The 13147-nt window shown below is 52.1% G+C and overlaps 1 protein-coding gene across 1 annotated transcript in view; it reads right to left on the bottom strand.

The window, feature by feature from the left end:
• Window positions 1-634: 634 nt before the first annotated feature.
• LOC139255861 (DNA ligase 1-like) overlaps window positions 635-13147 on the bottom strand; it is a 29032-nt gene continuing 16519 nt past the window's right edge. The window contains exon 5 of the mRNA XM_070874033.1: window positions 635-639. Coding sequence (XP_070730134.1) covers window positions 635-639 — 5 coding nt within the window. The remainder of the gene's footprint in view (window positions 640-13147) is intronic.

Below are 13147 nucleotides of genomic sequence, written 5' to 3' on the forward strand. Positions count from 1 at the left end.
AGGAAAGATGTTCTTTGTCCCAGTAGATGCACATTCCACGTGGACAGAGTGTGTTGTTATGTCATCCAGCACGTCGACAGCTACCGTTGAGAGCCTTCGTATCGTGTTTGCGACTCATGGTTTGCCTGACATTGTTGTTGTGAGCTGATCTCACGCGTCTGATGCCACTGAGTTCCAGGAGTTCATGAAACTCAGTGGCATCAGACGCGTGAGATCAGCTCCATTCAAGCCTGCTTCTCATGGTCAAGCAGAGCGTGCCGATCAAACGATCCAAGCAAAGTATGGAAAGTGCAACTCAGGGCTCACTGCAGAGACGGTCGTCACGTATATTGCTCAGTTACAGGTCAAGACATCATACGCTCACTGGGGTTCCTCCTGCTGAACGACTGATGGAGAGAAACCGCGAGACCAGGCTTTTCTCTTGTTCATCCCGATTTCAACGATCGTGTTGAAAACAGACGTCAAGGTCAGCAATGGTGTCACGGGACATCTCGGTCAACGATCCGGTTCATGGACTGAACCGTGGTCAAGGTCCAAAGTGGGTCGCCGGCACTGTTACAGCCAAGGAGGGTCACAGAGTGTTTATTGTCGTGCTCAAGAATGGACAAAACATGCAGGAAACACCTTGACCGGGTTAAACTGCGGCACACGGATGAACATTGGAACACAAGAATCAGGAACAGGGGTGGGCCATCTAGCCCCTCGAGCCTGCTCCGCCATTCAACAAGATCATGGCTGATCTGGCCGTGGACTCAGCTCCACTTACCCGCCCTCTCCCCGTAACCCTTAATTCCCTTATTGGTTAAACATCTATCTATCTGTGACTTGAATACATTCAATGAGCTAGCCTCAACTGCTTCCTTGGGCAGAGAATTCCACAGATTCACAACCCTCTGGGAGAAGAAATTCCTTCTCAACTCGGTTTTAAATTGTCTCCCCCGTATTTTGAGGCTGTGCCCCCCTAGTTCTAGTCTCCCCGACCAGTGGAAACAACCTCTCTGCCTCTATCTTGTCTATCCCTTTCATTATTTTAAATGTTTCTAGAAGATCACCCCTCATCCTTCTGAACTCCAACGAGTAAAGACCCAGTCTACTCAATCTATCATCATAAGGTCACCCCCTCATCTCCGGAATCAGCCTAGTGAATCGTCTCTGTACCCCCTCCAAAGCCAGTATATCCTTCCTTAAGTAAGGTGACCAAAACTGCACGCAGTACTCCAGGTGCGGCCTTACCAATACCTTATACAGTTGCAGCAGGACCTCCCTGCTTTTGTACTCCATCCCTCTCACAATGAAGGCCAACATTCCATTCGCCTTCCTGATCACCTGCTGCACCTGCAAACTTACTTTTTGGGATTCATGCACAAGGACCCCCAGGTCCCTCTGCACCGCAGCATGTTGTAATTTCTCCCCATTCAAATAATATTCCCTTTTACTGTTTTTTTCCCCAAGGTGGATGACCTCACACTTTCCGACATTGTATTCCATCTGCCAAACTTTAGCCCATTCGCTTAACCTATTTAAATCTCCTTGCAGCCTCTCTGTGTCCTCTACACAACCCGCTTTCCCACTAATCTTTGTGCCATCTGCAAATTTTGTTACACTACACTCTGTCCCCTCTTCCAGGTCATCTATGTATATTGTAAACAGTTGTGGTCCCAGCACTGATCCCTGTGGCACACCACTAACCACCGATTTCCAACCGGAAAAGGACCCATTTATCCCGACTCTCTGCTTTCTGTTAGCCAGCCAATTCTCTATCCATGCGAATACATTTCCTCTGACTCCGTGTACCTTTACCTTCTGCAGTAACCTTTTGTGTGGCACCTTATCGAATGCCTTTTGGAAATCTAAATACACCACATCCATCGGTACACCTCTATCCACCATGCTCGTTATATCCTCAAAGAATTCCAGTAAATTAGTTAAACATGATTTCCCCTTCATGAATCCATGCTGTGTCTGCTTGATTGCACTATTCCTATCTAGATGTCCCGCTATTTCTTCCTTAATGATAGCTTCAAGCATTTTCCCCACTACAGATGTTAAACTAACCGGCCTATAGTTACCTGCCTTTTGTCTGCCCCCTTTTTTAAACAGTGGCGTTACATTAGCTGCTTTCCAATCCGCTGGTACCTCCCCAGAGTCCAGAGAATTTTGGTAGATTATAACGAATGCATCTGCTATAACTTCCGCCATCTCTTTTAATACCCTTGGGATGCATTTCATCAGGACCAGGGGACTTGTCTACCTTGAGTCCCATTAGCCTGTCCAGCACTACCCCCCTAGTGATAGTGATTGTCTCAAGGTCCTCCCTTCCCACATTCCTGTGACCAGCAATTTCTGGCATGGTTTCTGTGTCTTCCACTGTGAAGACCGAAGCAAAATAATTGTTTAAGGTCTCAGCCACTTCCACATTTCCCATTATTAAATCCCCCTTCTCACCTTCTGAGGGAACAACATTTAATTTAGTCACTCTTTTCCGTTTTATATATCTGTAAAAGCTTTTACTATCTTTTTATGTTTTGTGCAAGTTTACTTTCGGAATCTATCTTTTCTTTCTTTATTGCTTTCTTAGTCATTCTTTGCTGTCGTTTAAAATTTTCCCAATCTTCTAGTTTCCCAGTAACCTTGGCCACCTTATATGCATTGGTTTTTAATTTGATACTCTCCTTTATTTCCTTGGTTATCCACGGCTGGTTATCCCTTCTCTTACCGCCCTTTTTCACTGGAATATATTTTTGTTGAGCACTATGAAAGAGCTCCTTAAAAGTCCTCCACTGTTCCTCAATTGTGCCACCGTTTCGTCTGTGTTCCCAGTCTACTTTAGCCAACTCTGCCCTCATCCCACTGTAGTCCCCTTTGTTTAAGCATCGTACGCTCATTTGAGACACTACTTCCTCAGCCTCAATCTGTATTACAAATTCAACCATACTGTGATCACTCATTCCGAGAGGATCTTTTACTGGGAGATCGTTTATTATTCCTGTCTCATTACACAGGACCAGATCTAAGATAGCTTGCTCCCTTGTAGGTTCTGTAACATACTGTTCTAAGAAACAATCCCGTATGCATTCTATGAATTCTTCCTCCAGGCTACCCCGTGCGATTTGATTTGACCAGTCGATATGTAGGTTAAAATCCCCCATGACTACTGCCGTTCCTTTTTCACATGCAGTTCACACGGATGAACTGGAACCGAGTGAGGAAGATGCAGATCAGTGACCAACCAACCGTTGTTCACTCATCAGAGGACTCTGCTGACATTACTGACTCTGAACCTTCAGTCTCTGATGTGGTGATGACCACTCCCATCAGATTGGCGACTCAGCCCTCAGTCTCAACGGACTCAGAACCCTCGCCCAGAGACAAAGTTGAACTGAGATCATCAACTCGTGAGAGGGAAGTCCCAGACGGTCTTAATTTGTAAAACGACTGTTGTTCAGATTTTAAAAGGGGGAATGGTGTTGTGTATTAAGGCGTGGGGGTCACCAGACACCAGAGGGCGTCGCGGTCGGAGGTCGTCAGGCTGTACACATGTGGCATGTGTGCTTGGTCACCTGTATGGGTCTCTTTGTCACGCTGGCACTCTCGGGCTGGAGGATAGATGGATCAGGTTGCCCCTGAGTGAGTTTACAGGAACCAGGCTCGAGAGTCATTACTAAAAGGCGCTCTATAAATCTAAGTCTTTCTTGCTTTCAACTGCACTTCCCTGCCCGCTCCTGATAACCTTGGCGCCCTTATTGTCAGCGGCCCTGGACAAAGTGGACCATTTCCCAGACCTCGGGAGTCTCTTATCAACAAGGGCAGACATTGACAATGAGATCAAACACTGCCTCCAGTGCGTCAGTGCAGCCTGAGGAAAAGAGTGTTTGAAGACCAGGCCCTCAAACCTACCACCCAGCTCATGGTCTACAGGGCTGTAGTAATACCCACCCTCCTGTATAGCTCAGATACATGGACCATGTACAGTAGGTATCTCACCCCCAGCACCCAGCTCATGGTCTACAGGGCTGTAGTAATACCCACCCTCCTGTATAGCTCAGATACATGGACCACGTACAGTAGGTATCTCACTCCCAGCACCCAGCTCATGGTCTACAGGGTTGTAGTAATACCCACCCTCCTGTACAGCTCAGATACATGGACCATGTACAGTAGATATCTCACCCCCAGCACCCAGCTCATAGTCTACAGGGCTGTAGTAATACCCAGCATCCTGTATAGTTCAGACACATGGACCATGTACAGTAGGTATCTCAACCCCAGCACCCAGCTCATGGTCTACAGGGCTGTAGTAATACCCATCCTCCTGTACAGCTCAGATACATGGACAATGTACAGTAGATATGTCACCCCCAGCACCCAGCTCATGGTCTACAGGGCTGTAGTAATACCCATCCTCCTGTACAGCTCAGATACATGGACAATGTACAGTAGATATGTCACCCCCAGCACCCAGCTCATGGTCTACAGGGCTGTAGTAATACCCACCCTCCTGCATAGCTCAGATACATGGACCATGTACAGTAGGTACCTCACCCCCAGCACCCAGCTCATGGTCTACAGGGCTGTAGTAATACCCACCTTCCTGTATAGCTCAGTTACATGGACCATGTACAGTAGGTATCTCACCCCCAGCACCCAGCTCATGGTCTACAGGGCTGTAGTAATACCCACCTCCTGTATAGCTGAGATACATGGACCATGTACAGTAGGTATCTCACCCCCAGCACCCAGCTCATGGTCTACAGGACTGTAGTAATACCCACCCTGCTGCAGAGTTCAGATACATGGACCATGTACAGTAGGTATCTCACCCCCAGCACCCAGCTGATGGTCTACAGGACTGTAGTAATACCCACCTCCTGTATAGCTCAGATACATGGACCATGTACAGTAGGTACCTCACCCCCAGCACCCAGCTCATGGTCTACAGGGCTGTAGTAATATCCACCCTCCTGTATAGCTCAGAGACATGGACCATGTACAGTAGGTATCTCACCCCCAGCTCATGGTCTGCAGGGCTATAGTAATACCCACCCTCCTGTATAGCTCAGATACATGGACCATGTACAGTAGGTACCTCACCCCCAGCACCCAGCTCATGGTCTTCAGGGCTGTAGTAATACCCACCCTCCTGTATAGCTCAGATACATGGACCATGTACAGTAGGTACCTCACCCCCAGCACCCAGCTCATGGTCTACAGGGCTGTAGTAATACCCACCCTCCTGTATAGCTCAGATACATGGACCATGTATAGTAGGTATCTCACCCCCAGCACCCAGCTCATGGTCTACAGGACTGTAGTAATACCCACCCTCCTGTATGGCTCAGAGACATGGACCATGTACAGTAGGTATCTCACCCCCAGCACCCAGCTCACGGTCTACAGGGCTGTCGTAATACCCACCCTCCTGTATAGCTCAGAGACATGGACCATGTACAGTAGGTATCTCACCCCCAGCACCCAGCTCATGGTCTACAGGTCTGTAGTAATAACCACCCTCCTGTATGGCTCAGAGACATGGACCATGTACAGTAGGTATCTCACCCCCAGCACCCAGCTCATGGTCTACAGGGCAAAAGTAATACCCACCCTCCTGTATGGCTCAGATACATGGACCATGTACAGTAGGTATCTCACCCCCAGCACCCAGCTCATGGTCTACAGGGCTGTAGTAATACCCACCCTCCTGTATAGTTCAGATACATGGACCATGTACAGTAGGTACCTCACCCCCAGCACCCAGCTCATGGTCTACAGGGCTGCAGTAATACCCACCCTCCTGTATAGCTCAGATACATGGACCATGTACAGTAGGTATCTCACCCCCTGCACCCAGCTCATGGTCTACAGGGCTGTAGTAATACCCACCCTCCTGTATAGCTCAGAGACATGGACCATGTACAGTAGGTATCTCACCCCCAGCACCCAGCTTATGGTCTACAGGGCTGTAGTAATACCCACCCTCCTGTACAGCTCAGATACATGGACCATGTACAGTAGGTATCTCACCCCCAGCACCCAGCTCATGGTCTACAGGGCTGTAGTAATACCCAACCTCCTGTTAGCTCAGATACATGGACCATGTACAGTAGACACCTCACCCCCAGCACCCAGCTCATGGTCTACAGGGCTGTAGTAATACCCACCCTCCTGTACAGCTCAGATACATGGACCATGTACAGTAGATATCTCACCCCCAGCACCCAGCTCATAGTCTACAGGGCTGTAGTAATACCCAGCATCCTGTATAGTTCAGACACATGGACCATGTACAGTAGGATCCTCACCCCCAGCACCCAGCTCATGGTCTACAGGGCTGTAGTAATACCCACCCTCCTGTATAGCTCAGATACATGGACAATGTACAGTAGATATGTCACCCCCAGCACCCAGCTCATGGTCTACAGGGCTGTAGTAATACCCATCCTCCTGTACATCTCAGATACATGGACAATGTACAGCAGATATGTCACCCCCAGCACCCAGCTCATGGTCTACAGGGCTGTAGTAATACCCACCCTCCTGCATAGCTCAGATACATGGACCATATACAGTAGGTACCTCACCCCCAGCACCCAGCTCATGGTCTACAGGGCTGTAGTAATACCCACCCTCCTGTATAGCTCAGAGACATGGACCATGTACAGTAGGTATCTCACCCCCAGCACCCAGCTCATGGTCTACAGGGCTATAGTAATACCCACCCTCCTGTATGGCTCAGATACATGGACCATATACAGTAGGTATCTCACCCCCAGCACCCAGCTCATGGTCTACAGGGCTGTAGTAATACCCACCCTCCTGTATAGTTCAGATACATGGACCATTTACAGTAGGTACCTCACCCCCAGCACCCAGCTCATGGTCTACAGGGCTGTAGTAATACCCACCCTCCTGTATAGCTCAGATACATGGACCATGTACAGTAGGTATCTCACCCCCAGCACCCAGCTCATGGTCTACAGGGCTGTAGTAATACCCACCCTCCTGTGTCGCTCAGAGACATGGACCATGTACAGTAGGTACCTCACCCCCAGCACCCAGCTCATGGTCTACAGGGCTGTAGTAATACCCACCCTCCTGTATAGCTCAGATACATGGACCATGTACAGTAGGTATCTCACCCCCAGCACCCAGCTCATGGTCTACAGGGCTGTAGTAATACCCACCCTCCTGTATAGCTCAGAGACATGGACCATGTACAGTAGGTACCTCACCCCCAGCACCCAGCTCATGGTCTACAGGACTGTAGTAATACCCACCCTCCTGTATAGCTCAGAGACACGGACCATGTACAGTAGGTATCTCACCCCCAGCACCCAGCTCATGGTCTACAGGGCTGTAGTAATACCCACCCTCCTGTTAGCTCAGAGACATGGACCATGTACAGTAGGTATCTCACCCCCAGCACACAGCTGATGGTCTACAGGACTGTAGTAATACCCACCTCCTGTATAGCTCAGATACATGGACCATGTACAGTAGGTACCTCACCCCCAGCACCCAGCTCATGGTCTACAGGTCTGTAGTAATACCCACCCTCCTGTATAGCTCAGAGACATGGACCATGTACAGTAGGTATCTCACCCCCAGCTCATGGTCTGCAGGGCTATAGTAATACCCACCCTCCTGTATAGCTCAGATACATGGACCATGTACAGTAGGTACCTCACCCCCAGCACCCAGCTCATGGTCTTCAGGGCTGCAGTAATACCCACCCTCCTGTATAGCTCAGATACATGGACCATGTACAGTAGGATCCTCACCCCCAGCACCCAGCTCATGGTCTACAGGGCTGTAGTAATACCCACCCTCCTGTATAGCTCAGATACATGGACCATGTATAGTAGGTATCTCACCCCCAGCACCCAGCTCATGGTCAACAGGACTGTATTAATACCCACCCTCCTGTATGGCTCAGAGACATGGACCATGTACAGTAGGTATCTCACCCCCAGCACCCAGCTCACGGTCTACAGGGCTGTTGTAATACCCACCCTCCTGTATAGCTCAGAGACATGGACCATGTACAGTAGGTATCTCACCCCCAGCACCCAGCTCATGGTCTACAGGGCTATAGTAATACCCACCCTCCTGTATAGCTCAGATACATGGACCATGTACAGTAGGTATCTCACCCCCAGCACCCAGCTCATGGTCTACAGGGCTGTAGTAATACCCACCCTCCTGTATAGCTCAGATACATGGACCATGTACAGTAGGTATCTCACCCCCAGCACCCAGCTCACGGTCTACAGGGCTGTAGTAATACCCACCCTCCTGTATGGCTCAGAGACATGGACCATGTACAGTAGATATCTCACCCCCAGCACCCAGCTCATGGTCTACAGGGCTGTAGTAATACCCATCCTCCTGTATAGCTCAGATACATGGACCATGTACAGTAGGTATCTCACCCCCAGCACCCAGCTCATGGTCTACAGGTCTGTAGTAATACCCACCCTCCTGTATGGCTCAGAGACATGGACCATGTACAGTAGGTATCTCATCCCCAGCACCCAGCTCATGGTCTACAGGGCTATAGTAATACCCACCCTCCTGTATGGCTCAGATACATGGACCATGTACAGTAGGTATCTCACCCCCAGCACCCAGCTCATGGTCTACAGGGCTGTAGTAATACCCACCCTCCTGTATAGTTCAGATACATGGACCATGTACAGTAGGTACCTCACCCCCAGCACCCAGCTCATGGTCTACAGGGCTGTAGTAATACCCACCCTCCTGTATAGCTCAGATACATGGACCATGTACAGTAGGTATCTCACCCCCCGCACCCAGCTCATGGTCTACAGGGCTGTAGTAATACCCACCCTCCTGTATAGCTCAGAGACATGGACCATGTACAGTAGGTACCTCACCCCCAGCACCCAGCTCATGGTCTACAGGGCTGTAGTAATACCCACCCTCCTGTATAGCTCAGAGACATGGACCATGTACAGTAGGTATCTCACCCCCAGCTCATGGTCTACAGGGCTGTAGTAATACCCACCCTCCTGTATAGCTCAGATACATGGATCATGTACAGTAGGTATCTCACCCCCAGCACCCAGCTCATGGTCTACAGGGCTGTAGTAATACCCACCCTCCTGTATAGCTCAGATACATGGACCATGTACAGTAGGTATCTCACCCCCAGCACCCAGCTCATGGTCCACAGAGCTGTCGTAATACCCACCCTCCTGTATGGCTCAGAGACATGGACCATGTAGAGTAGGTATCTCACCCCCAGCACCCAGCTCATGGTCTACAGGGCTGTAGTAATACCCACCCTCCTGTATAGCTCAGATACATGGACCATGTGCAGTAGGTATCTCACCCCCAGCACCCAGCTCATGGTCTACAGGGCTGTAGTAATACCCACCCTCCTGTATAGCTCAGATACATGGACCATGTACAGTAGGTACCTCACCCCCAGCACCCAGCTCATGGTCTACAGGGCTGTAGTAATACCCACCCTCCTGTATGGCCCAGAGACATGGACCATGTACAGTAGGTACCTCACCCCCAGCACCCAGCTCATGGTCTACAGGACTGGAGTAATACCCACCCTCCTGTATAGCTCAGAGACATGGACCATGTACAGTAGGTATCTCACCCCCAGCACCCAGCTCATGGTCTACAGGACTGGAGTAATACCCACCCTCCTGTATAGCTCAGATACATGGACCATGTACAGTAGGTACCTCACCCCCAGCACCCAGCTCATGGTCTACAGGGCTGTAGTAATACCCACCCTCCTGTGTAGCTCAGAGACACGGACCATGTACAGTAGGTATCTCACCCCCAGCACCCAGCTCATGGTCTTCAGGGCTGTAGTAATACCCACCCTCCTGTTAGCTCAGAGACATGGACCATGTACAGTAGGTATCTCACCCCCAGCACCCAGCTCATGGTCTACAGGGCTGTAGTAATACCCACCCTCCTGTATAGCTCAGATACATGGACCATGTACAGTAGGTACCTCACCCCCAGCACCCAGCTCATGGTCTACAGGACTGGAGTAATACCCACCCTCCTGTATAGCTCAGATACATGGACCATGTACAGTAGGTACCTCACCCCCAGCACCCAGCTCATGGTCTACAGGGCTGTAGTAATACCCACCCTCCTGTATAGCTCAGAGACACGGACCATGTACAGTAGGTATCTCACCCCCAGCACCCAGCTCATGGTCTACAGGGCTGTAGTAATACCCACCCTCCTGTATAGCTCAGATACATGGACCATGTACAGTAGGTATCTCACCCCCAGCACCCAGCTCATGGTCTACAGGGCTGTAGTAATACCCACCCTCCTGTATAGCTCAGATACATGGACCATGTACAGTAGGTATCTCACCCCCAGCACCCAGCTCATTGTCTACAGGGCTGTAGTAATACCCACCCTCCTGTATAGCTCAGATACATGGACCGTGTACAGTAGGTATCTCACCCCCAGCACCCAGCTCATGGTCTACAGGGCTGTAGTAATACCCACCCTCCTGTATAGCTCAGATACATGGACCATGTACAGTAGGTATCTCACCCCCAGCACCCAGCTCATGGTCTACAGGGCTGTAGTAATACCCACCCTCCTGTATAGCTCAGATACATGGACCATGTACAGTAGGTATCTCACCCCCAGCACCCAGCTCATTGTCTACAGGGCTGTAGTAATACCCACCCTCCTGTATAGCTCAGATACATGGACCGTATACAGTAGGTATCTCACCCCCAGCACCCAGCTCATGGTCTACAGGGCTGTAGTAATACCCACCCTCCTGTATAGCTCAGAGACATGGACCATGTACAGTAGGTACCTCACCCCCAGCACCCAGCTCATGGTCTACAGGGCTGTAGTAATACCCACCCTCCTGTATAGCTCAGAGACATGGACCATGTACAGTAGGTACCTCACCCCCAGCACCCAGCTCATGGTCTACAGGGCTGTAGTAATACCCGCCCTCCTGTATGGCCCAGAGACATGGACCATGTACAGTAGGTACCTCACCCCCAGCACCCAGCTCATGGTCTACAGGGCTGTAGTGATACCCGCCCTCCTGTATAGCTCAGATACATGGACCATGTACAGTAGACACCTCAAGTCGCTGGAGAAATACCACCAACGATGTCTCCGCAAGATCCCACAAATCCCCCGGGAGGACAGACGCACCAACGTTAGCGTCCTCGACCAGGCCTGACATCCCCAGCATCGAAGCACTGACCACACTTGACCAGCTCCACTGGGCAGGGCCACATTGTCCACATGTCCCCCCCACCCCAGACACGAGACTCCTCCCCCCCCCCAGTCTCTCTCTCTCTCTCTCTCTCCCCCTCCCAGTCTCTCTCTCTCTCTCTCTCCCCTCCCAGTCTCTCTCTCTCTCTCCCCCCTCTCCAGTCTCTCTCTCTCTCCCCCCCCCAGTCTCTCTCTCTCTCTCTCTCCCCTCCCAGTCTCTCTCTCTATCTCCCCTCCCCCAGTCTCTCTCTCTCTCCCCCCTCCCCAGTCTCTCTCTCTCTCCCCCCCCCCAGTCTCTCTCTCTCTCTCTCCCCAGCCCCCAGTCTCTCTCTCTCTCTCTCCCTCTCCCCCCTCCCCAGTCTTCTCTCTCCCCACCCCCCCAGACTCTCTCCTCCCCCCCCCAGTCTCTCTCTCTCTCTCCCCTCCCAGTCTCTCTCTCTCTCTCCCCTCCCAGTCTCTCTCTCTCTCTCTCTCTCTCTCTCCCCCCCAGTCTCTCTCTCTCTCTCTCCCCTCCCAGTCTCTCTCTCTCTCCCCCCTCCCCAGTCTCTCTCTCTCTCTCCCCACCCCCCCAGTCTCTCTCTCTCTCTCCCCACCCCCCCAGTCTCTCTCTCTCTCTCCCCTCCCAGTCTCTCTCTCTCTCTCCCCACCCAGTCTCTCTCACTCTCCCCCCTCCCCAGTCTCTCTCTCTCCCCCCTCCCCAGTCTCTCTCTCTCTCTCTCCCCACCCCCCAAGTCTCTCTCTCTCTCTCCCCACCCACCCAGTCTCTCTCTCTCTCTCCCCAGCCCCCCAGTCTCTCTCTCTCTCCCCACTCCCCCAGTCTCTCTCTCTCCTCCCTCCCCAGTCTCTCTCTCTCTCTCTCCCCCCCAGTCTCTCTCTCTCTCTCCCCCCCAGTCTCTCTCTCTCTCTCCCCCCAGTCTCTCTCTCTCTCTCTCCCCCCCCAGTCTCTCTCTCTCTCTCCCCCCCCCCACCAGTCTCTCCCTCTCAACCGCCAGTCCCTCTCTCTCTCCCCCCCCCAGTCTCTCTCTCTCTCCCCACCCCCCCAGTCTCTCTCTCTCTCCCCACCCCCCCAGTCTCTCTCTCTCTCTCCCCAGCCCGCTAGTCTCTCTCTCTCTCTCCCCAGCCCGCTAGTCTCTCTCTCTCTCTCCCCCGCAGTCTCTCTCTCTCTCTCACTCCCCCCCAGTCTCTCTCTCTCTCCCCCCCCCAGTCGCTCTCTCTCTCCCCCCAGTCGCTCTCTCTCCCCTCCCTCCCCCAGTCTCTCTCTCTCCACCCCAGTCTCTCTCTCTCTCCCCCCCAGTCTCTCTCTCTCTCCCCCCAGTCTCTCTCTCTCTCTCTCTCCCCCCAGTCGCTCTCTCTCTCCCCCCAGTCTCTCTCTTTCATCCCCCCAGTCTCTCTCTCTCTCTGCCCCCCCCAGTCTCTCTCCCCCCCAGTCTCTCTCTCTCTCTCTCTCCCCCCCCAGTCTCTCGCTCTCTCTCCCCGCTCCCCAGTCTCTCTCTCTCTCCCCACCCCCACAGTCTCTCTCTCTCTCCCCACCCCCACAGTCTCTCTCTCTCTCCCCCACAGTCTCTCTCTCTCTCTCCCCCACAGTCTCTCTCTCTCTCTCCCCCACAGTCTCTCTCTCTCTCTCCCCCACAGTCTCTCTCTCTCTCCCCCACAGTCTCTCTCTCTCTCCCCCCTCCCCAGTCACTCTCTCTCTCTCTCCCCAGCCCCCAGTCTCTCTCTCTCTCCCCACCCCCCCAGTCTCTCTCTCTCTCTCCCCTCCCAGTCTCTCTCTCTCTCTCCCCTCCCAGTCTCTCTCTCCCACCCCCAGTCTCTCTCTCTCTCTCCCCTCCCAGTCTCTCTCTCTCTCCCCCCTCCCCAGTCTCTCTCTCTCCCCCCTCCCCAGTCTCTCTCTCTCTAC

Source organism: Pristiophorus japonicus, unplaced genomic scaffold (assembly GCF_044704955.1).
Source record: "Pristiophorus japonicus isolate sPriJap1 unplaced genomic scaffold, sPriJap1.hap1 HAP1_SCAFFOLD_649, whole genome shotgun sequence".
Classification (NCBI taxonomy): Eukaryota; Metazoa; Chordata; class Chondrichthyes; family Pristiophoridae; genus Pristiophorus; species Pristiophorus japonicus.